Source organism: Triturus cristatus, chromosome 5_1 (assembly GCF_964204655.1).
Source record: "Triturus cristatus chromosome 5_1, aTriCri1.1, whole genome shotgun sequence".
Lineage (NCBI taxonomy): Eukaryota > Metazoa > Chordata > Amphibia > Caudata > Salamandridae > Triturus > Triturus cristatus.
The window spans coordinates 168,762,563-168,788,044 of NC_140587.1; the positions used below are offsets into that span (position 1 = coordinate 168,762,563).

At 47.3% G+C, this 25,482-nt stretch overlaps 1 protein-coding gene across 1 annotated transcript in view; it reads right to left on the minus strand.

The window, feature by feature from the left end:
* The window catches only part of RHPN1 (rhophilin Rho GTPase binding protein 1), a 444,327-nt gene that overhangs the window by 105,938 nt on the left and 312,907 nt on the right, over window positions 1-25,482 (minus strand). Inside the window, exon 8 of the mRNA XM_085604772.1 lies at window positions 5,320-5,507. Within this exon, the coding sequence (XP_085460898.1) occupies window positions 5,320-5,507 (188 nt within the window). The remainder of the gene's footprint in view (window positions 1-5,319; window positions 5,508-25,482) is intronic.

Sequence of the window (25,482 nt, forward strand, 5' to 3'; positions counted from 1 at the left end):
TACCTCGCATATGCAAACATACCAGTTACCCATGTTCCCAAGTGGCACCCAAAGACAGTTGTCAACATGCATCATGGCAGCTATTCCTGGCAGCCCAACCCTGCTGACGGTGCACTCGCAAGGCTTCACAATGACCGATCAATCGTTATTAGCCAATCGTACCTGGAGGATACCTCGTATTACCATCACTGTCTTCTACCTGATGCTTCGGCATCAAAAATTTCCTACAACTTCTGCCTCAAATGAGTGCAAGAGAAACATTTTTTGCTTAAGAGAATGAAGAGAGAGCGGTGAGAGAATGTGGCCTAACGGCTAGGACAGTCGGCCTCAGAGCTGGGGAACCGAGTTCGAGTCTCGGCAGAAACGCTCAACATTCTGTGATTCTGGGCAAATCACTTAATCTCCCCGTGCCTAACAAAAATGAATGTGTCCGTCTGTAACATAATTGGTGCTCATGTAAACCTGTCTGATACCTTCGGGTCTAGTTTGCGCTATATAAACTACCCCCCAAACAAAGTGGGGATGCCTTGATTCCGCAACGGCCAATAGACATATCTGTCACTGTCTTCCCTTATTTAGCAATGGTGCCAGCCACCTGGTACGAAAGGCATCCTGCTGTTTTAGAAGGAAAAAGAAAATGCGAGTCCATCCCTCTCCTGGGAGAGACCAACTAAACCACAATGCCTCGGTGTTGTAACTGAATCTTACAGCTACTCAAACATCAAGACGTCCAGTGAGAGGGAAATTGGGGCATAAGGACGGTAAAGAGGATGAGTAAGTAGAGGTTATGGAGATTACTAGCAAGTAATTATGTTAGTACCTTCGACTTCTCACCAAAACATTCAGGCAGTGACTTAAGATTAGGTGAGCTTCGAACAGTGAAGAGAACAATAAAATAATCAAGCACAACAATCATGTCTTGGCAATTCTTCAAAAGGTGAAACGTTTTCCCACAATTGTTGAAAGCAAGAGGTCGTTGCTGCAACGCTGCACTGTGAACCGTCTTGTACTCCTAGCTAATTAAAAGATGGCTGGTTCAAAATAAAAGGGAGAATGGAAGGAAAGAGATAATTTGTTTGATGAAAAATAGACAGTGTATTCATTAGCACAAAATCTGGACCTGATCCGACAACACTTGACACCCTAATAAAGGGATAACATACCACAAAGCAAAACTCGCCCAATCCTAGTGATGGGAAAGCTGCATCAAAGCAAAATTACAACAATCACTGGCATAGCCAATAGGTCTCGCCTTTGGGAACTTATAAGTGTGTAGTTATTCAGCACAATATCCTTTGTGTAACAACATCAATTGTTGCATGGCTAAACACTTATGAGCTCCCAAATGCGAGACCTATTGGCTATGCCAATGCTTGTTTTATTTGATATGGATTTATCAATTTTTTTTAAAAACCATTGAAGTAATCGTTAAATAAAAAACTGGTCGGTTTCCTGCTGACACTTCTTAATTTAGCATTGTAATGTAAGTGCAAACAAGCTGCGCTGTCTGCATGTTTGAACAACAAACACTAAATAATGGTTATGCGACCTTGCTGCAGGAACACTGGGAGTGTCTTTAAAAGCACCCATGTAACAAATAATAGGTGGCAATATATAGGTATAGAAAATCTTTTTAAATAGATTTGTGTTTTGAGCCAAAGGCACACATTCTTATTTAAATGTTAGGCCTACACAACACTATAATTATACCGGTCGAAATGCTCCTTGTCTGCTGTATAGATTTGTACAACCCGCAGGCCAAAGTGGAGGACAGTGGAGTAGCAAATACAAAAGTCAAAAAATGCAAAAATGATGACAGATGAAGCTCAAGTGGGAGAATGAGTGAGTGAGAAGCGAGAGGAAAAGGAGAAATAATAAAAGGTGACAGAGTCAATGAAGGGGAGTGTAAGAGAGAGACATAAGATGATAGAGAGACTAAATTAAGGGGAGAGAGAGATAAAGGGAGAGAGATAGAGAGAATGAGAATATGAAAGGGGGGGGGGGGAATTGCGATCAAAATCGAGCCAATAAGGAGGGGAATGAACAAAAATTTTAAAACACCCATAGAAAGTGAAAGTTCAAAAGGTAACCGTTAATGTTGCCTTGCCCTGTCAATGAAAATAATATATATATAAATATATTGAAAGAGTGCGCAAAACACAGAGTAAATAACTAATCCAACAAAATCAAGACATAGCCGTGCACGAATGAATAAAAAATGGAAATATTTTCAAGCACACGCCACACGCGTGCTTGTCATGTGGATGTAAGGCTAATATTGCGGGATTGTAAAAGCACATTCACTAATGATGATGGCTGTATGCGTGTGCTTTCAAAGCACATTTACTAATGCTGATAATTTTTGTAAGCAATGCGGAATTGTGACAGAGTGCGCGAAATACAGTGAATGGCTAATAAAAAACAAAAGCCGTGAACGAGGGAGTATAATAACTAAGGCTTTGAAAGCAAAGCGGATATTTCAAAGCACATTTACTAATGCCGATATTTCAAAGCAAAGTGGATATAAGGCTAATATTGCGGAATTGTTAAAGCACATTCAGAAGCACATTCACTAATGCTGATAGGTGCGTGTGTGTATGCGTGTGAGCGCGCAGTCTGCTGTTTTTCCAAGCACACACTTGTGCTTCTGGTGCGCCGCTGCGCACACCCGCAAGCTGTATGCCGCCACAAGAACGAGTATGTGCTTGGAGAAAGAGCTGTACGACAGCTATAGGTCTCCTATGCAGCGCATGCGCGCTGTGTAGGCAAGACCTAAAAAGGAGCTTTCAATAGAGGTCTGAGAATACAACATTTCCGGAATTGACAGTCTAGGTTAAGGAGAAGGATGTAACCACTTTAATTGAATGTGAGAATTGCCTCTACCAGGAAGCCAGAAGAACCTACAAGAGAATGGCCAAGAGCACTACCACCTCTCCTTCATCAAGAAACACCCATAGAGGGAAGAATACGTTTCATGAGAGAAGAGGACTTTAGACTCAAATACACTCTGAATGAATGCTAAAGGAGATCAGTTACACTGTCATAGTTCCACATAAACTGCATTTGTCAACCTTGCATCATCTATGGAACATCATACAACTATGTATGTATTTATGTATGATTGTATGTATGTATATGCTATTTCTAAAGGCGAAACCTTGCCAAAAGGCAGCGGCACACTGAACATGGCCAAAGCCAAGCTTAAAGTTGTTGAGTAATACGGGAGAAAGTAGGAGCAGCGTTGAGGTTGTCCTGATGGATACCGAGAATTTATTCTAAACCCTGGGTGCATAGATGGAAAAGGCTTGTTGTCTTTTTTTTTTTTATACACCTCTTAGTCTACAGTTCAATGGTGTCCTCGCTATGGTGTGCGGAGAACCACCAGAGATGGTTGCTTGGCTGCATGATTAGTGGGGATGCTGGTTGTGGTTGCTATGTAAATGATGCAAATACATTTGAAGATGCTGCTGGCTGCCGGGGGCAGAGTAATGAGTCCCATCAGGTTTGGGGACGATGTGATCATATTTCTCCAGGCCCTAGATGAGATGTGCTGTGGTATCACACCGCAATACGCTGAGCAGGCCAGCAAAGCCAGACCACAATGAAAAATGGTAACAAATACCCACTGCACATTTATCGGGTCAGTCTACCAATTGATTGTCAACTAAAGAAGCTACATGATTACAGGAGTAACTATTTCAGCATATTGCTCATAGGTCATATTGCATCCAGTAAATTCAAACAAAAGCATGTTGGAAGATAGCCTATATGACTTTGCCATCAATGCATCAGCAAACAGGCTATTACTGAAACATGTAAAACAATAAGTTAGCATAATCCTACACCAAGGTACAAAACAGAGTAAAAACAAAAACATACAACAGGCTACCAAACCAATTTAATATGCCTTTTTTTCTGGTTAATACACAGTTTGTTCATGTTCTCTAAATATGACCCTTGAATACTCACAAATACTAGTTCTTTGAATTTGCCAAATAATGTTTATTAAACTCATATTATTTTAATCTCCAAGACAACTGCTGTACGCATAGTCAATGCTTTTTCTACTCTTTGTAGATACAAAATGTAAAAATATCCCTGTCCTTTGCCTCACTGTTCTCATATTGCAACTCCATTGTTGTAATAAAAGCTTGCCTCATTAAGTAAATATACCCTTCACCACATCCGACATCTTATTCTATAGATAAGTTATGAAGCAGATAGTATGATTTTAAATCACTGCATACCACTCACCTCTGGAGTATATATTTCTTAACATAGGGCTGCTCCTTATAGGCATTGTGATGTAAAGCAAGCTGCATTTAAACAGGTTCAGTTCTATTATATGTGTACTATTTTATGAAGGATCACCATGATTTCTAAAGAGGTACTGCATTTCATCACAGTTCTTACATTTTAATAGGAAAAGAAAGATAATGTTTGCACTAGTTGCATAATGTAAAATTCCCTGACAGATGCCAACAAATGCCTTTTCTCAATCAGCCAATTCATTTTCAAGTTCATCGGGTACGAAGTAAGTTACTTGTCTGTAATAATAGGTTTGCAACTTGAATCTAATCTGCGCACAGCTGATGTGCATTATTGCGTCATATAATAGTCAGGCTCAGAATAGCATCATATTTACAACAAAAAGCTTTGTTTGGGTATCAAACATAGGTGTGGTTTGAGCTGTGCAATGGATGTGTGAAAGGACTCCCATGTGCCCTGGTTCCTGTGGAGACCCATATCCCCAGTGTTGTAACACTCTTCTAGGAAACTGGGGGCCATCTCTATGAGGGTTCGACTCTTGGAAATTGTTACTGGATGGAAAGATGCACCATGTGGCCTGGGTTAAGTAGTACGGTATTGAGCTTATTCCCTATTGGAACCACTAGGGTTTCCCTTTTCTACATTAAAAGGATGGAAACATTTATGGCTATGATAAGTGCAACTTGCCATTGAATTTGAAGCTACTAAATGCATTCTGTATCTTGGTGAGATCTGTATGGTTATACCTCTAGTAAACATTTGAAGATTATATTCTCTTTCCTTCTGCTGCTCTAAATCCTCTGCAGCTATTATGTAGAGTTGTGAACTTTGCCGGTTTGTGATCCTAGCCATATCACAGTGGTGTTGGAAGGTTAGGTGGTGGAGGGTGGTATATCTTATATCGTTAGTTCTAATTTTTTACTCTACAATTTTCACCTAATGTTGAAAAATATGTGCCAATATGATAATGTATCTTCATTTCGTGGTTACAAGTGATGAATAAAAACTGAAAAAAGGTGTAGGAACTGGGCAAAGAAACCGAGAACTCACCCTTGCTGCTTCTTGTGCAATATGCAGCTCGGTCAGGAAATCCTGATGGCCCTCCACTAGGGTGATCTTTTCAAATACGCACTCCTGGATCTGGGCAATCATGAGCTGGACCAACATGTTCAAGGATGCAGAGCTCATATCCAAGCTGGGGGCATTGGAGAAATTTTCCTTCAAGTAATTGAAGGCACCTGAAAGAATAAATGACCAAAGATCCAATCAGTGAACTCATTCAGGATTCCAGGACACAACCTAAGATGTAACTGCAGGTAAAACAGAAATTCCAGCAAACAATCATTTACAAATGAGTGCAATCCCACCATCCCTAACATTAAGCATTTTTTATCCTTTATCCTGCTAGGCTTATTCCTTTACGCCCAACTTACTGCTTTTCTCTATCTTTGTTTGGAACCCCATCTTACTTTTAACTGAAACAAATTGTGTTCTCTTTCCCCGATAACTCACAATAAAATCAAATAAAAAGTGTGCACCCTGTTTTATGAATATTTTACAAACGTCCTACCAACTTATCATATGTGCTGTTAATTGTGTGCAAAATCTCAACAGTTACAAAGTCCTAATTACCTTCTCAACACGGTTGACATATATTCTACACAGAAATGAATGACAGAGAAAAGGTAGTAACTGCAAGTGAAGAATATTATCCCTCTTTTCACTCTACTCTCAAATATACTCGGTGTACTGACAAGCAATATTTCTTAATTGTGGTTCTAATAATGTTAAGGGGTCACGATGTCCCAGTAAAATGTGCAATTTTTAAATTCGGACTGGACACTGTGAAGCAGGTGCAATAGGATTCCCCTGCAAAAATCAACCCGCATTCCACTAGTGCCTTGTTGAAGCTGCTTTCTCAAACCTTGACAGAAGTAATTTCCATAATATCATTTTAAACATTGGTCAGCGTCCACATTATAGACATTTAGCGATATCTGCAGAGAGCGCCATGTGGCATTTGCATACCCTCTTGTTCCATGAGGACTGCTGAAGGGTTGTCATATTCTACTTAAGAGCCTGTGTGTATATAAGATCATATCTTTGTCTGTCTGCTTGTTAGTATCCTTCTAACTTACGTTGGCTGCTGTTCTCAGCAGTGTCCTGAATCTGTGTTCCACTGTCTGTAACTGTCACAGTGTCTGTGCCTCGGTCTTGGTATCTGCTTATCTAGGTTTATATATCAATGTCTTCTTTCTAGATTCTGTGCCCCACAGACTCGGTTGCATGGTCAGCATCTTTGATCTAGTGTCAGTGCCTGAGTACCAGTGCCTCAGCACTTCGGTGAGAAAACTGCATGCAGTTAGATGGAGTCATTGCCAGAAAAGGCGCTATAGAAGCTAAGTAACTAACAAGTTACTTACCTTCGGTTAAGCCTTATCTGGTAGAGACTAGCTAGCTGCAGATTTTTTACCTTTGAATTATCCCCAAGTGTCAGACTGGACTCAGACACTTCTCGTGAGCAGTACCCCTCCACCCCAGTAGGTGGAGTCCTTGACGTCGTCCAAACCGGAAATGACATTCACGATGCCTATATAGGTGTCACCCAAGCACACAGGCATCAGTACACTCACCAATGGTGTGGAAATCTAAGGTCCTGAAAGGGAAAAGCCCTGTCCCTAGAAATCCATTTGCAGAGCTGAAAGGATGGGTGGCTGGGTCTGTAAGGCATCTGCGGCCAGGATCTCAACTAGATATGGTGTTACCGAAGGTAAGTAACTTGTTCATCTGATAGAGACTTCTAGCCGCAAATTCCTTACCTTAGCTTAGATAACTCAGCAATACCTTGCCGGAGGTGGGTTTGCGGACTAATTTCACACGAGGAAGTCCTGCAGGACCGAACAAACAAAATGCCCATCCCTACACACCTGACTGTCCAGGCAGTAGTGTTTGGTAAACGCGTGCAATGAAGCCCAAGTTGCCACCTGGTAGATATCCAGGAATGGAACTTCGCATGTTAACGGTGGCAGCTTTTGCTCTGGATGAATGAGCATGTAAATCCTCTAGGCATTTCTTCTTATCTAATGTGTAGCCGCTCGTTATACAGAGCATGATCCATTGGGAGATGGTCCTCTTCTGCAGGGCCCGTCATTTCTTCCCTCCGACATACCCCACAAAGAGTAGGTCGTCCACCCAGAACTCTAGTGTGTGGTCAAGGTAGAACGACAACACTCTTTTTGGATCCAGATGGTGAATTCTCTCCTCCTCCTTGGAGGGATGAGGCGGAGCATAAAAAGTAGGCATATTGATGGTTTGGCCTATGTGAAATGGAGTGATCACTTTCGGAAGCAAGAAAGCCCTCGTACGAAGTACAAGATTTTCTGGACAAATGTTCAGGAAGGAGACTTGGATGACAAGGCCTGAAGCTCACTGAAACTCTGGCGAACGGTTATATCCACCAAGAAGGCCATCTTGATGGTAAGGAGCCTGAAAGATAGTTGTTAAGGGCTCAAACGAGCGTAAATCAGATTAAGGTCCCACAGAGGCATTACAAAGAGAGAAGGAGGAAACATGTTGCAAACCTTTCAAAACCCTATGTACAATGAGGGATTGGAAAAGGGACTGTTGGTTAGGCAACCACAGAAATGCAGATATCGTAAAAAGATATTCATTAACTGTGCCCAGAGCAGAGCCCATCTGGGCAAGGGAAAGAACAAACAGAAGAACTTGAGATGGGGAGCAGAAAGAGGGTCCACTTGTATTTCTGCACACCATGCCACAAATTTGCCCCTGCAATAGGAGTACACTGTTTTGGTGAAGGAACGCCTGAGTGCCAAAATAACATTGCAGACTTCTGGCAAAAGGTCGAAAGCTGGCAAGTGTGCCCGTTCAATTCCCATGCAAGAAGGTGGAGTGTGGACAGGTTTGTGTGGAGAACCCTCCCTTGCTGCTGCAACAGAAGATCTTCCCGAAGGGGCAGCCTGATCAGAGGACCGATGGTCATGCTCAACAGCTCGGGATACCAGACACTTCGTGCCCAATCTGGGGCATCAAGAATGACTTGGGCCAGGTCGTTCCTGACCTTCTTGAGAACTCTAGGCAGGAATGAGATGGGCAGAAAGGCGTACATGAGGCCTGAGTTCCACTCGAGACAAAAAGCGTCTCCGAGCGAGAGCTGCCTTGAAACCCCCAGTACGCAGAACTGCTGACACTGCACTTTCTCATCAGTAGCAAACGGATCTAAACAAGGCTCTCCCCACTGCTGAAAGAGACCTTCCACCACCTCCGGATGGAGACACCATTTGTGACCCGCGAGGCATCTACGGCTGAGTTCATCCCCTCTGGCATTCAGAGAATCTGCCAGATGTTGAGCCACTAGGGAAATGCCCTGCTGTTTCAGCCATGTCCAGAGATGCAGGGTCTCTGGACAAAGCGTCCACGACCCCACACCGCCCTGCTTGTTTCAGTACCACATGGCGGGGGTGGTGTTCATGAACACCTGCACTAGCTTTCCCTGTATGGGGGGTACAACGGCTTTCAATGCCAAACAGATCGCTTGAAGCTCCACCAGGTTGATGTGGAGTCTGGATTCCGCAGGAGACCAGAGTCCTCTGATATCCACCTCTCCCAGATGGCTGCCCTATCCCAGGAGTGACTCATACATCACTACTATCAGATCTGGTTGGGGAAAGGAGAGGGGTCTGGAGCTGACCTAACAGATTCGTTAACCAGCACTGGAGATTTTTCTCAGTTCTCTCCAAGATCTGGATCATGTCGGAGAGATTACCCTGGTGCAGCGCCCACCGGAACATCAGGTCCCACTGCAGAGCACGCATGTGCCAATGGGCATGTGTCACCAGCAGGATGCAGGAGGCCATGAGACCCAGTAGCCGCAGAGTCAGCCTCACCAAAATCCAGGATAGAGGCTGAAGGATTGGTATCACAGCCTGAATATTCTGTACACGCCGTTTGGGAAGATAGGCCCAAAATTGCACAGAACTGTCCAGAACAGCTCAGATGAAAAAGTGCGTCTGAGAGGGAGTCAAATGCGACTTCGGCAATTTGATAGTGAATACCAGCGAATTCAGAAAGCCCACCATAGTCTGGAGGTGGGAGACGACAGCATACGGGCGAGCCCCCCTTCAAAAGCCAGTCGCCGAGATAGGGAAAGACTGGCACCCCTGATCTCCGCAGATAAGCTGCAACCACCGCCATCACATCGGTGAACACCCAACGGCAATGGTGAGGCCAAAGGGGAGCAAAGCGAACTGAAATTGCTTGTGGCCTGCAGTGAACCGCAGGTAACTCCTGTGGGCAGGCAGGACAGGAATGTGGAAATAAGTGTCCTGCAAGTTCAACGCTACCATCCACTCTCCAGGGTTCAGGGCAGACAGGACCTCAGCTAGAGTGAGCATTTAGAACTTCGCCTACTTGAAAAAGTAGTTGAGAGAGAGCGCAGATCTAAGATAGGACAAAGGCAACAGAAGGTAGCGGGAATGACAACCACAACCCACTTCTGGCATCGTCACCCTCTCCATGTTTCCCTTGGCCAAAAGAGCCGTCACTTTTTGGTGGAGAAGAGACAGGTGGTCTTCCGTCCGAATGTCATATGTAGGGGGCATGGAGAAAGGGGTAGTCTCGACGGGGAGGAAGTACACTCATCGGACAATCTGCAAACCCCCCGTCCGATGATATGGACTGCCAGTAGCGGAGGTAATGGCGAATCCTGACGCCCACTGGGCGGCCATGATAAGTGGGCAGACTAAGAGCTTGAAGGCTGCGGCTGATGGGGGGGTTGGTGCACTGACCCGACTGCAGTCTACCTGACCCACGGGGCCAATAAGAGGTGTGTCCGCTGCCATGGAGAAGCTGGAAAGTTTGCTCACCGTCGTGGCTGGACAGGTAAGGACACATCTGTATGCCCCTTCTGTGGCCACAAAAGGAGAAAAAGGCGGATTGAGGGTGACGAGGGGGCATAGAAAGGCCCAAAGACCTGGCTGTAGCCCTGTTGTCCCTAAAGTGCGCCAGTGCCGAATCCGCCTGGTCTTCGCAGAGACAAGAGCCGACAAAAGGCGTGTCCATAAGTGATGACTGCACATCCCCAGAAAAACTAGCAGTCCTCAACCAGGCGTGGCATCTCAGAGCCACTGTTGATTAAACCACTCTGCCTAGTGAGTCAGTGGTTTCTAGTTCACAGCAAATGGTGAACTTAGCTGCGTCTTTCCCATCAGCAACAGCCTGGGAGAGCATGGCCTGGGTCTCCTTCGGAACCGCTGGTAGCATTTGCGCAACTGTGTCTCACAGAGCATGGGAGTAACAGCCCAAAAGATAAGCAGTATTCACAGACCACAAAGCCAAGCTAGCGTAAGAAAACATTTACTCGCCAAAATGATCCAGCTTTTTGGATTTCCGGTCCAGCAGGGCCCTGGGAAATACGGCAGGGTTTACCTGTGAGGTGGGGTCTTGGACCACCAAGATCTCCGCAGTGTTGGATGAGGAAGTTTAGGTCCTCTGGGAGCGGGGTGGTGGTGGCGGGTAATAGTTCTGTTCACAGGAGCCCCTGTGCTGGGCTTGGACCAGGTCCCAAGCAGGGTTTGGACCAGTTCCCAAGCAGGGCATCAGTAAGTACCTCATTGAAAGAGAGGAGCGGTTCTGATTGGGACACTCGTGGCTGAAGCACTTCTGTCAAGACATTAGTCTTAACTGCCACCAAGGGCAAAAGAATGTCCAGGGCCTCGGCATCCCTCCACACCACCATTGCAAATGACGCTTCCTCCTGAGTAGCCACGATATGGGGATAAAGCAGAACAGCATCTGGAGATCTGTCCAGTACACTGACTTCACTAGGATCCTCTCACCAGTCCAGAGGGTCTTAATAAGTCTAGTATTCTTCAGTGTCCAGCCACCCCTCCCATTCATCCTGGAGTCCCAGCTCGCAAGAATAGAGCTCAGGCTCAGGCATGGCGCCAGAGTCTGACCGTGCCCCTCCAGCTCTGAGTCAGAATTGGGGATGGCACTGCCAGTGGGTGTTGGTGCCGCCAGGGGCATCAGCCTCGGGATCGGTGCTGGGGAAGGTCGGGATGGTACAACTGGCGCTGGTCTGGATCCATCTGTCGATTTCCGCCAGCATGGATCCAGAAGGGGCCCATCTGAACTAGCGGAGCCTGAAGGCATGCAGGTGGGAACGGGCCACCCAAACAGTAGGTGCATGGCCTCATAAAATTCTCAAAGCTAGGCGGAGGTTGCCTAGCTGACCCAGACACTAGCTCTGTCGCAGAGCCAGGCTTTGAATGGCGACGCTGCTTCGTCTCGTTGACCGTAGGACGAGAAGTCGAAGCACACTTCAATTTCTTCTTATGCTTGGAAATACCCGAGTGGCTCAACGACAGATTGCGACGACGACCTCCGTCTCCGCTACCGCTCCCAAGACCTTCCTCTCACCCGGGTCTTTGATTGTTACGCCGCTAGGAGTTTTAGGGATCGCTCCCTCAAGGCCATTGGATGCATGGTGCTGCAGTCGGGACAGGCCTTCGGGTCGTGGACCCGTTCGAGGCACCAAAGGCAAATAAGGTGTGGGTCCATCACCAACTACTTCCAGTGACAGGTGCAGCATATATTGAAGATGGCCTTCCTAGATTACATATTCTTGCCACACCAGGAGAATACCATCAAAACAGTCAACAAATTATCCACCAAACTTAGTCAAAGAATTACTAAGTGGGAGCGCTACCTGCATGTGCGCGGACTGGCGCGGAAAGAAAACGGTCGCCAATGTATCTGGGTGGTGCTTCTATAGGCACTGCGAAGGGGTACTGCTCACGAAAAATGTACGGATCCAGTCTGATGCCTGGGGATAATTCGAAGTTAAGGAATCTGCAACGAGAAGAGTCGATTAGATTTGTTCTTTTTACAGAGACTTCTAATTGCAGATTCTGCATATTGTGAATCGATACCAAAAAAGTACCTCCCCAGGATGTGGGTCTGTAGAATGGCTCAGACCAGGAAATCCAGCAGGAGAGATCAGGCAAAACGGTGTTGGTGGAAACATATGGATCAGCCCCTTAAAAAAAACGCATCACAAACACTGACTTGATGAAGGATGGATGATCTGGCAAATATATGAAGGCTGAAAGGGCCAAGAGGTAACCTGTAACTGTTGTCACAACAAAGCCTTCTCGGGCTAAAGAAAGACAGAACAAGAGAAAATCAAGCAACTTGGCATTTGAAGGTTGGAAGTTAGGGGAAGAATACTAAAGAACAAACTTCTTCCAGCATTTGGTATATACAGTCATGGTGCCTGGCTGCCAAGATAACCCAAACTACTTGAGGAGGGAGGTTGAAAGCCATCAGATGCCACTGCTCAATTTCCACATAGTGGAGATTGAGCAGAATGGAAAACTGGTTTTTGCTGCTGCAACAGGAGATCCTCCTAGAGGGGCAGTTGGATTGAAAGACATGTACCATGGCGAGAATGTCCGGATATCATGCTCTCCATGCCCGGTCTGGAGCCACTAAGATGGCTTGGGTCCGGTCTTTCCCATCTTTTTCAGCACCCTGGACAGGACAGGTAGGAGCGGAAAAGCATATGAGAGTCCAAATCCCGAATGCAGGTGGAAGGCGTCTTGGAGGGAGAAATGCCTTGGGAGCTCCAACACATGAAAGCTTTGACACTGAGCATTCTCTTTTGTGGCAAATAGATCAAGCCAAAGTTCTCCCTAAAAGTGGAAGATACCCTGTGCCATCTCCAAGTGTAGCTGCCAGTTGTGATCCACCAGGAAAGGTGGGATAAGTTTGTGGTCCCTGGCATTTAAAGATCACCCCAGGTGCTTTGCAATCAGGGAGAAATTCACTGAGCATGCAGTCACTTCCAGATGAGCAGAGCCTCCAAGCATAGGATCACGATCCGACTATGCCTTTTCGTGTTGTCTGTGAGAACACCCATTCCCATGATGGTCAGAATGAATGGGTTCAGTGCCAAGCTCCAGCAAGTTGATGTGGAGGAGAGTCTTTGCTGGAGACCAGATTCAGCTTAGTGTCTCTTCTCCTAGTTGGCCTCCCCGGCTCAGCATCGATGTATCTGTCATGACCATCAGCTCTTGGTGGGGTAGGAACAGAGGGCTGGTGCTGGTGCAATTGCGGTTGAGGCAGCCACCATTGCAGGTCTTTTACAGTTCCCTTCAACACCTGGATGGTCTCTGAAAAGTCTCTTTGGTGCTGAGCCCACTGATACTTCAGATCCCACTGCAGAGCATGCAAGTGCCACTTGGAGTAGTCCACAGCAGGATGCAGGAGGCCAAAGGGCCCAGAAGCTGCTGCTCTCATCGAGACTTTGGTCAAAGGTTGAAACATCAGGATCATAGCCCGAAAGTCCAGGAATCGTTGAGGCAGAGGAAAGGCTTGGAAGAGCACCTGTATCCAAGATGGCTCTGATGAAGGGCACCCATTGTGAAGGAGTTAGGTGTGACTTCGGCATGTTGATGAACCATACCAACGATGTCAACAGGTCAGTAGTAGTCTTGAGGTAGCTTGAGGCCACCTTCAGGGGTCAGTTGTCGAGGTATACAAAGACTAGCCATCACCTTTGTGAACATCATAGGTGCACTTGTAAGATTAAAAAGGGGGACTGAGAACTGAACATTGCCACCATTCAGTTTCCTGGATACAGGGCAGACAGAACTTGGACCAGGGTGAGCACTCTGAACTTGTCCTTTCGGAGGAAGGAGTTCAAAGGGTGAAGACCTAGGATAATAGGGCGAAGGTCTCTGTTCTCCTTTGGCACTGCAGAATAAAAAGAGCAACGGCCAATCCCGATCTCCGACACGCTTTCTATCACCCCCTTTGCTATGAGACCATGAACTTCTAAGTGAAGGTGTTGTGGAGTTGCAGGCATATCTGGCCTAGAAAGCAAGAATTGCCATTCTTCACTTTAAACCTTTCTAAGGCAGATTCACACTTTGCTTCAAAGAGTCTAGGGCAGTCGAAGAGCATGTATATCAAGGACAATCAGACATGGTGGTATCTAGATCCAAGCAAGTAGTGTACTTCACTGCATCCTGACCATTCAAAATCAAATGTTACAAGATTGGTCAGATGTGCTTTGGAACAGCTGGCAAGATGTCCGCCACTATTTCTCACAACATGTGCAAGTACCTTCCCATGAGGCAAGAGATGGAGTAGTTTATTTTCTGTAACTCCAGTTCTGTAGTAGGGGTATCTCTGTTATTGTCATAATCTAGGGAATAGTCCCGCCCATGTGCGCAGACCCCGGAGCAATAAAAATAATCTCTTAAGTTGTCAAGCCATGCAGACCTGCATCTACACTTAAGAGAGAATTTCAAAGACAGATAATTCAGCCTATATCCACAGGCCACACTGTCCAGTACTTCAACTAGAAAGAATTCCACCAACAGCACTGCCTGTCCAGCGTTTTCCACAGAGAAAAACCTGCCTCTTCCAGCAAAAGCCTCTGGAATGATAGAGAAGAAGGAATGGACAGACAAGCCCCATAGGCTGCCATTACGTGGCTCAGAACAGGATACTGTGCCTTTAAGAAAACTTTCCAGGACTTTTCCAGTATCCCAAAATGCACAGCAGGTCCCTTTTACTTTCAGTTCTTTTTGAAGGCGTAGCACGCCGGACCTGTAGCATTCCTTATATTAACATTCATCTCTCCACCGGGGAGGAGGGCGGGCACTTATGACTATAACAGAGATACCCCTACTACAGAACTGGAGTTACAGAAAAGAAACTACTCCTTCTGTAGTAGGGGATCTCTGTGTATAGTCATAATCTAGTGAATAGAATGGCAAGCCCATCCCCACACAAAAACAGCGGTGGAGAAGATTACAAAATAATACCACTACCGTGCGAACAAATTTCGCAGCGAAGCCTGCCCAACCTGAGCATCTGCCCTGGCATCCGCATCCAGACAGTAATGCGCAGCAAAGGTATGGACCGACTTCCAAGTGGCCGCCTTGCAGATTTCTGCAATCGGAACATTACGCAGCAAAGCAGTCGTGGCAGCTTTGCCCCTGGTGGAATGAGCCTTAGGCTTACCCCCTAAGGTCTTATTAGCCTTTTGATAACACAATTGTATGCAGGACACAATCCACCGAGAGATGGACTGTTTGGAGGTAGCAAGACCGGTCCTGACTGATCCATAATTGATGAACAATTGGTCTGACCTACGAATATCTTTGGTCTTATCAAGACAAAACCTCAACACCCTCCTAACGTCCAGGGAATGTAGAAACCTTTCCGCTGGAGAAGAAGGATTCGGAAAAAACGTAGGTAAAGTTATGGTCTGGTTGACATGAAAATCAGATATAACCTTAGGAAGAAATTTAGGGTGAGTACGCTTAACAACCTTAGCAGCATGAAATACAGTATAAGGTTCTCGGCAACAACGCCTGAAGTTCACTCACCCTGCGGGCCGATGTAATGGCCACTAGGAACGCCGCCTTCCAGGACAGGTGCTGTAACGAAGCCTTATGAATAGGTTCAAAAGGCTCCTACATCAATCTGGACAGCACCACATTCAATTCCCAGGAAGGCGAGGGAAGTCTGACAGGAGGGAACAACTTCTTCAAGCCTTCCAAAAAATCCTTGACCACAGGGATCTGAAAGAAGGAAGTCTGTGAAGGGCATTTCCTGTAAGCAGTCAAAGCAGCGAGATGAACCTTAATGGAGTGGAAATTAAGGCCAGACTGTGCCAAATGTAAAAGATATGGAAGGATGACATCTTCCTTACAGGTCGTCGGGTCAAAGTTCTTGGATTTGCACCAGATGCAGAATCTCTTCCACTTGTAAGCATAGGAAGTCCTAGTGGAAGGACGTTTAGCCTCCTTCAGTATGCCCATACAATCTTCTGGTAGATTCAAATGGCCATATTGCACTATCTCAGGAGCCATGCCGCCAAACTCAAAGACGAGAGGTTGGGATGCACCATCCGCCCCCTGAACTTCGTGAGAAGGTTCGGCCTGCACGGCAGCCGCATGTGAGGAAGGAGAGACCGGTGAAGCAGGTCCGTGAACCACCACTGCCTGGGCCATTCCGGGGCAATCAGGATCATCCGCGCCCCGGACTTGGACAGCTTGATGAGCACTGCCGGAATCAGGGGAATGGGTGGAAAAGCGTACAGAAAGCTGTTCGACCAGTCGATCCATAGCGCATTCCCCAGCGTCCCCTTCTGGTAGTACCTAGATGCGAAGTCTCGGCATTTGCTGTTTTCGGCGGTGGCGAACAGATCTACGTCGGGAGTTCCCCACCTTGCGAAGACTTCCCCCAGTACCTCGTCGTTTATGACCCATTCGCGGTTCTCCTGAAGCAGCCTGCTCAGCGCGTCCGCCTGAACATTCTGCACCCCAGGCAGATGCGTGGCCGTGATCATCAGTCCCCGGGCCAGAAGCCAGCGCCAGATCGCCTGCGCCTCCTGCGACAGAGTGCGCGATCTCGACCCCCCCTTGCTTGTTGAGATAATACATTGTGGTTGTATTGTCCGTCTGTATCAGCAACGAGTTGGTCTGGAAGGACGGATGGAAGGCCTTCAATGCCAAGTACACGGCTCTTAGTTCCAGGAAATTGATGTGGTACGTCGACTCCACCGGGGACCACTTTCCTTGTATCTGTAAGTCTCCGGAGTGCGCTCCCCAACCCTGGAGAGACGCATCCGTCATGATACTCGTCTCGGGAATGTCCTTGTGGAAGTAAAACCCCCTGAGGAGATTCTCCGCCGAACACCACCATCTCAGAGACTGAAGAGCATGTAGAGACAGCCGTATCTTGTCGTCCCAAGAACCTGTTCTCTGATCCCATTGATCCTCCAAGCACTCCTGCAGTGGGCTCATGTGCAGCCGTGAGTGCGGAGTGAGGAAGATACAGGAGGCCATCGACCCCAGCAGCGAAGACACCTTCCTCACTGTCGCCGATGAAGCGGCCATGAGGTCCCGAGCCTTTCGAAGGAGCGATAACCGTCTCTCCTCTGAAGGAGACACGCTTGCTGACCCTGTATCGATGGAGGCCCCCAAGTACTGTATGCACTGGACCGGATGTGAGAAGTTGGCCTGATGTATGATGTCACTAGTTCTAGTGCACACCATATATCAGTCCAAACAACCCTTATGGTGATTGGTTGTAAAGTCAAGCTTATAGACCAGCTATCGTAGTGGTAGCATGGACAAGAGCAGTCTTAGGCTAAACTCTGAATGGCATGTGAAGCCAGCTGTGATACCATATATAATCCCTTGAATACCAAATGAAAGGACACCACAACAGATATATATATAAAATAAAGTGTATTTATTCTAGTCAAACCCTCAGCACTCTTTATGAGATTCGAGGTAAGTACAACACAGTCTTATTTAGGCATACATTAAGTCACACAGGTAAGTAATACAGTTAGGCCCTAGGGGCCACGCAAACCATATACTAAAGAAGTGGTATAAGGACCACTGTCACGGAAATAGGATAGGCCTAGGCAATCGCTGGGGCTACACTACACTACCAACAGTTAGGAAGTGGGAGGCCCACGGGATTCAGGTGCAGAGTGGAAACACTCACGCGTAATGCGTATAGTCGATAGAAATAGTACAGTTTTGAAATAAGAAGTTTAAGGACACTTCTGAAGCAGCTAGAGAGTCGAGACTCGGAAACTAGACCCTAGGATAGTCACTACCCTTGTGAGCACCGAAGTACCCAAGTTACCTAGCCCACGGGCTGCGGGTGCATAGGTGTGAACTTGCGTCGGGTTTCGTCGTTGACTTCTATGGATGCCTGAAGGAGGAAGGGTACCTGCAAGCAGAAGGGACAGAGTCAAGGTCACTAGCCAGTGACCACGTGGAACCAGGAAGGAACCAGGCGATGTCGTGAAGATTGCAGGTGAAGGGTGAAGCTTGTCGCTGCAGCCACGGGTACCAGGAGACGTCGAGGACGACCAGGACCAGGAGGCGAGCTGTCCCACGAAGGCTCTTGCTGTCGGCGAAGTCGAACTAGGACTCACCAAGCCTTGGCAAGCGGAACCCACGAAGAACGGAGGACTTGCTTCTGGTGCAGGCCAGGAAGGTCTGGGGTGCTTCTCTTTTGCAAAGAAGCGGGAGCCAGTCTGGAGGAGCCAAACCAGCGGGGAAGATTTCAAGGTGTGTCTTCACAAAGGCCGCTAGCCAACGGGCAAGCAACTGGACAGACGCGGCAAGCAGGAAAATGCAGAAGGGCCCCACGCAGGACTCGTGGAGTGTGGGGGGCTGATCTTCGGTGCAGATGGTGCTTGGGGTTGGGGCTTCTCAATCCCCGGTGCACAACCTGGAAGATACTCGCCACTTTTCCCAGGTAGCCGGTCCCACGTCTCTCGTCGCCTCCACGGATCTCAGCTCGGCTGTGGATGTGGATCAGGGTCGGAGAAGTCTGGAAGTCAAGGCTCTGGTCGGGCTCTGCAGTCGGTCCCTCGTAGAACTTCAGCAAAGCAAAGGGTAGTCTCTTGATGGTGCCTGTTTTCACAGGGTAGCCACTCCTTGGCCACAAGGGAGATTCTTCAGTCTTCTTCTTTCGTCGAAGGTCCAGAGTTTCTGTTCAAGTTGCAGGTTCAGGATAATCTAATCTCCTGGGGCCCAGCTACCACTCTTATACTAATCTGGGGGGCTGGGTTGCCTGCTAGGTCACGCCTTATGGGTGGGACCTGGGAGGGGGGTGGTTACACCCCCTTCCCTTTGTCCAGTTTCGCGCCAGGACTGGGTTTGAACTGGACTATGCATGGGACACCTTGTGTGCCCCAGGCAGTGTCTCGTTTCATTCATCCCTCCCTGCCCCAATACACTAAGGCCTGTCTGGGGTGGTGCTCGCACCTCCCAAGGCAGGAAACCTATTGTCCAAGCCTCCCTTGCCGGGATCACTCCCAGCAGCAGGAGGTCAGACTTGTGTCATGGCAGCAGCATCCATTTTGTGATGCTGGGGCTCTGGTTAACTTTAACCGGGTAAGTAGGTTTCAACATGTCTTCTCCCTCTAGAAGGGAGGGATAATATCCTCATCCCCAGAAATGGGATGGGGGTATTATTCCAAAGTGTTAGACACCTTACACGACATGTTTTGATAAAGCCAAACCATAGTTACCATAACCGTTTAAGATTATAAGGTACTTTAAGAGTATATGGTAGGCTATATCATAGAACAGCTATAAGGACATGGTTCCGAAAGCTGCAGACAGGCTCAGCTCATGCTAGAGCACCATCTCACATGTTACCAAGCACTCTGCCTCCAGGATTGTTAAGACCTGCCATAGGAGTGGCTGATAGGTAAACGTGTCTATATATAAGTTAGGTATAGGAATACTACACCTAAGCAAGGAGTGATTACACGACCTTGCCCCAGCTGAGTGATCAGCCAGTTGTGTCATAATGGAAGGCGAGGCCAGGGGTGGAATAATACATGCTGCAGCCCCTGGTAGGCCTAGGGTACACCTATGCCCTGGGTACCTAAAGTACACTGTACAGGGGCCAATAAGGTGATCCTATCCAAATGGGTTATGCACCTAAAGTACATAGTATCAATTTAGAGAGAGAACAGCAGGGCTGTGGATCTGATTAGCAGGCCCACAGCCACATCTAAGTCGAAAACCAGTAAAGCAAAAGCAAAAAGTGGGGGTGAACATAGAAAGCAGACCCTACTCTCCTACACAACCCCCCCCCCCCAAACTTAGGGACATTAAACTAACCTTGACCAGTTGAGTCTTCATGTTCTAAGTGGAAATATCGGGAGAGTCCATCTGCATTGGCATGGTCAGTCCCAGGTCTATGTTCCACTGTGAAGTCCATCCCCTGTAGGGAAATGGACCACCTAAGAAGTTTGGGATTTTCACCCTTCATCTGATTTAGCCACAAGAGGGGCTTATGGTCTGTCTGAATCTTGAAGTGAGTGCCAAACAAGTATGGCCTCCCTCTCAATAGCTGACCAACGTTTCTCTCTAGGGGGTCAGCCTTCTACTTATAAAAGCAATGGACTGGTCTTGACCATCTATATTAAGTTGTGAAAGAACAGCTCCCACACCTAACTCAGAAGCATCTGTCTGGACAATGAACTCTTTGGAGTAGTCTGGCCTTTTCAGAATAGGTGCACTGCACATGGCCTGCTTCAGGTCATCAAATGCTTTTTGACAGCTTACTGTCCACTGAACTTCCTTTGGCATTTTCTTGGAGGTCAAGTCATTAAGTGGTGTCACAATGGACCCATAGTTCTAAACAAACTTTCTGTAGTACCCAGTCAGGCCCAAGAAAGCTCTGACCTGAGTCTGGGTAGTTGGAGGAGTCCAGTCCTTTATGGTCTGGATCTTGCTCTCCAGTGGTTGAACCTGAGCCCCACCAACTAGGTGGCCCAGGTATACAACCTTGCTCTGCCCTATCGGGTACTTAGTGGCCTTGATAGTGAGGCCTGCCTTTTGCAGGGCCTCTAAAACATTCCTCAGGTGGACCAGGTGATCCTCCCAGGTGGAGCTAAACACAGCAATATCATCAAGATAAGCTGCACAGTAATCATCCAACCCAGTAAGGACTTGATTCACCAACCTTTGGAAAGTGGCAGGTGCATTCTTCAAACCAAAGGGCATTACCACAAATTGATAATGTCCTCCTGGGGTCGAGAAAGCAGTTTTGGCCTTTGCATTCTCAGCTAGTCTGATTTGCCAGTAGCCTGCTGTCAGGTCAAATGTGCTCAAAAACTTGGCAGCTGCCAGTCTGTCAATGAGCTCATCTGCCCTAGGTATTGGGTGGGCATCTGTCCTAGTGACAGCATTGAGACCTCTGTAATCCACGCAAAACCTCATCTCTCCCTTACCATCTTGGGTGTGAGGTTTTGGCACAAGAACTACAGGACTAGCCCAAGGGCTCTCTGAAGGTTCAATGACTCCCAGCTCCAACATCTTTTGTACCTCAACTTTTATGCAGTCCCTGACATGGTCAGGTTGCCTGTAGATTTTACTCTTCACAGGCAGACTGTCACCAGTGTCCACCTCATGGGTGCACCAGTTTGTCTGACTTGGGGTCAGAGAGAACATATGTCTGTAGGATTGCAGAACTTGTCTGCAGTCCTGTTGCTGATGGACAGTGAGGCTGTCAGAAAAGACCACACCATCAACTGAGCCATCATCAGGGTTCTGAGTCAACAGGTCTGGGAGAGGGTCACGCTCTTCCTCCTGCCCCTCATCTGTAGCCATGAGTAAGCCCATGTCTGCCCTGTCAACATATGCCTTCAATCTGTTGACATGAAGCACCCTGTGGGGGCTTCTGGGAGTCCCAAGGTCCACCAAGTAGGTGACTTCTCCCTTTTTCTCAACAATAGTGTGGGGTCCAGACCATTTGTCTTGGAGTGCTGCTGGGGCCACTGGCTCCAACACCCACACTTTCTGCCCTGGCTGGTAAACAGTCAGTACAGCCTTTCGGTCATGCCAAGCTTTTTGGAGTTCTTGGCTTGCCTCAAGGTTTTTAGAAGCCTTCTTCATATACTCTGCCATCCTGGAGCGGAGACCAAGTACATAATCCACTATATCAAGTTTGGGTTGTCTGAGAGGTCTCTCCCATCCTTCCCTTACTAAACATAGGGGTCCTCTTACAGGATGCCCAAACAAAAGCTCAAAAGGGCTGTAGCCAACCCCCTTTTGTGGGACCTCTCTGTAAGCAAACAGAAGGCAGGGTCAAAGGATGTCCCATCTTCGCCTAAGCTTGTCTGGTAACCCTTTTATCATTCCCTTTAGGGTCTTGTTGAATCTCTCAACAAGCCCATTGCGCTGTGGGTGATAGGGTGTGGTGAACTTGTAGTTCACACCACACTCCTTCCACATTGCAGTCAAGTATCCTGACATGAAGTTGGCACCTCTGTCAGAAATGACCTCCTTTGGAAAGCCCACTCTGGAGAATACTCCAAGCAAGGCCCTTGCCACAACAGGAGCTGTTGTGGTCCTCAGGGGAATAGCTTCTGGATACCTGGTGGCATGGTCCACTATCACCAGTATAAATCTGTGCCCAGACGCTGTTTGTGGGTCCATTGGTCCTACAATATCTATGCCCACTCTTTCAAAGGGAACCCCCACCACAGGTAGTGGTATTAGGGGGGCCTTTGTGGTGCCACCTGATTTGCCACTGGCTTGGCAGGTGACACAGGAGCGACAAAACTCCTTGGTATCTTCTGACATATGGGGCCAGTGAAAGTGAGGGACAAGACTGTCCCAAGTCTTGTTCTGGCCTAAATGTCCTGCAAGGGGAATATCATGGGCCAAGGTAAGAAGGAAGCCTCTGAACTTCAGTGGTATGACCAACCTCCTGGATGCACCAGGCTTGGGGTCTCTGGCCTCTGAATACAGCAGCCCTTTATCCCAATACACTCTATGGGTACCTTGAGCATTCCCTGCAGCCTCAGCAGCAGCCTGCTGTCTGAGGGGTTCAATAGAGGGGCAGTCTAATTGAGCCTGCCTCAGATCTGCCCTTGAAGGTCCCCCTGTCCCAAGAAACTCAACCTGATCAGTTTCAAGGTCTTCTAGGACAGTTCCTTCAGGGCTCTCAGAATCATCCTCCTGTGAGGGCTGATCCAGTGCCTGAGGCAGGGGGGAAGGCACAGCCTTTACCCTACTGCTCTTTCTCTTGGTTTGTGACTGGTCCATAGTTTCAGGATCCAGCACTTGTTTAGTGGTGCACTTTTTGGCCTGTGACCTGGTCACAGCAAGGACATGTGCATCTATCCCCAGCATTTCTGCATGGGTCCTATACTCCACTTCAGACCAAACTGAAGTTTCAAGATCATTGCCCAGTAAACACTCTACAGGAAGGTCTGAACTAACAACAACTTTCTTGAGGCCAGTTACCCCTCCCCAGGAGAAGTTAACAATAGCCACACTATGGGAGGTAGTGGCATTGCTAGCGTTGGTCACTAGGTAGTTCTCACCTAGTATGATCTGTCCAGGGTCCACAAAGGCAGGTGTCACCATTGTGACACTAGCCCCAGTGTCCCTGTAGGCCAGAGCCATTCTTTGGTTGATAAAAGGAGTCTGTCTGTACTTGCCCAGGTTACTGGGTCCTACAGTAGAGGACAAAGCTAAGTCCCCATCACAGATCAGAACAGCCCGAGTAGGTATCCTGACTAGGCCAGAATCCTCCTCAGTTCCCAGGGTTAACCATACTACACCCTTTTGCCGGGAACCACCACTTACAGCTGAACTAGGGGGTACAGTTGCCTTGGGGCAATGGTGGCTGGGGGCTTATCCTTTTTGGTGCACTCACTAAACCAATGTGAGTTGGACTTACAATAGTTGCACCATGGTTTCTTTTGGCCTTCTTTCTTTTTATCCTTTTTGGGACCACCCTCCCCCTGAGCCTTTTGGGGGCCTGGTGAAGACTTCTGGTCTTTTTGTTTCTGATCATTACCCTTCTGGTCTGCCTTTTTCTGATCACCGCCCTGGTTCTGGTTTTTCTGCTTAACTCTAGTCCTGACCCATCTATCTGCCTTCTTTCCCAATTCTTGGGGAGAAGTCAGATCAGAATCAATCAGGTGTTGATGCAGTAGCTGGTTTTGACAGTTGTTAAGGATTTGTTCTCTCATGATCAAATTATACAATCCTGTATAGTCCTTAACCTTACTTCCCACTAGCCAGCCTTCCAGAGCCTTAGTGGCACAACCTACAAAGTCAGTCCAGTCCCGAGTCTGTGTCTTCTGGGTATCCCTGAACAACAACCTGTATTGTTCAGTGGTTAGGCCAAACCCATCAATTAGAGCACTCTTCAGGACAGTGTAATTGTCAGCATCCTCATCACTAACTGTGAGGAGCTTGTCTCTTCCTTTCTCAGAGAAGGAGAGCCACAAGATAGCTGCCCACTGACTTTGGGGTACCTGCTGTACTTTGCAAGCCCTCTCCAAAGCAGTTATCCATTTGTGGATGCCATCCCCACACTTGTAGGGAGGGACAATCTTGCTCAGGTTTCTATTATCATAGTGCCTGTCTCTATCCTTAGGGATATTGCTGCCACCAGTGGGTTCTGACCCACTTAACTTTTGCTCTTTAGCCAGAGCAAGCTTCTCCTTAGCAAGGGCAAGTTCTTCCCTCTCAATCCTCAGATTAGCTTCCCTCATTCTGGCTTCGTGCTCCTTTCTCTCGGGGGTAGTCATTCCCCAGTGAGAAGAGGCATTAGAGATGCTAGAGACATGGGAGTGGATGGATTCCCTTGAAGGGGATCTGTCTCTCCTGCTTCTCTGGTTAAGCCCACTTGGGGGTCTGTATGGGGGGACCCCATGCAAACTCCCATGTAAGCTTAGGTTAGCCTGGCTAAGTCTTCCTACTTGGCCCTGGCGGTCTACCTCTTCATCTGAAGTCCCATCTGACTCATCTGTGGTGGGTAGACCCTCCTTTGTACCTAGGGTACTAGCCTGTGAGGCCCTAAGAGTATCATATTCCTCTAGGAGTTGCACTAGCTGAAGGAGGGTAGGATTTGCACCCTGTTTTAACTTTCTGGAGGTACACAGTTGTCTCATCTCCTGAAAAGTTAGGGTATCATATCTAGAGGGGGTCTTTTTCAGACCTGCCCCTCCTGAGAGAGCATCTACTTGATCTCCTCCCAGAGACATGATCTAGTGAGGGTGTGGTGTATGCACCTACCTACACTAGTTGTTTCTACTAAACCTCTCTGGTAGTTGTAGTCAGGGTGTGTTACTCCCTTCAACCTACAACCACTAAGTCCAGTAGGACTTAAGTATTATAATCTATGTTATATGTACCTAAACAATATCTGTGTGATCTTTCAAATTAGTATCTCAAGATTACAATGGTATTACAACAGCAAGCTCAGATTCCAACCGCTGCTCACCAATGTGAGAAGTTGGCCTAATGTATGATGTCACTAGTTCTAGTGTACACCTTATATCAGTCCAAACAACCCGTATGGTGATTGGTTGTAAAGTCAACCTTATAGACCAGCTATCATAGTGGTAGCATGGACAAGAGCAGTCTTCGGCTAAACTCTGAATGGCATGTGAAGCCAGCTGTGATACTATATATAATCCCTTGAATACCAAATGAAAGGACACCACAACAGATATATATATAAAATAAAGTGTATTTATTCTAGTCAAACCCTCAGCACTCTTTATGAGATTCGAGGTAAGTACAACACAGTCTTATTTAGGCATACATTAAGTCACACAGGTAAGTAATACAGTTAGGCCCTAGGGGCCACGCAAACCATATACTA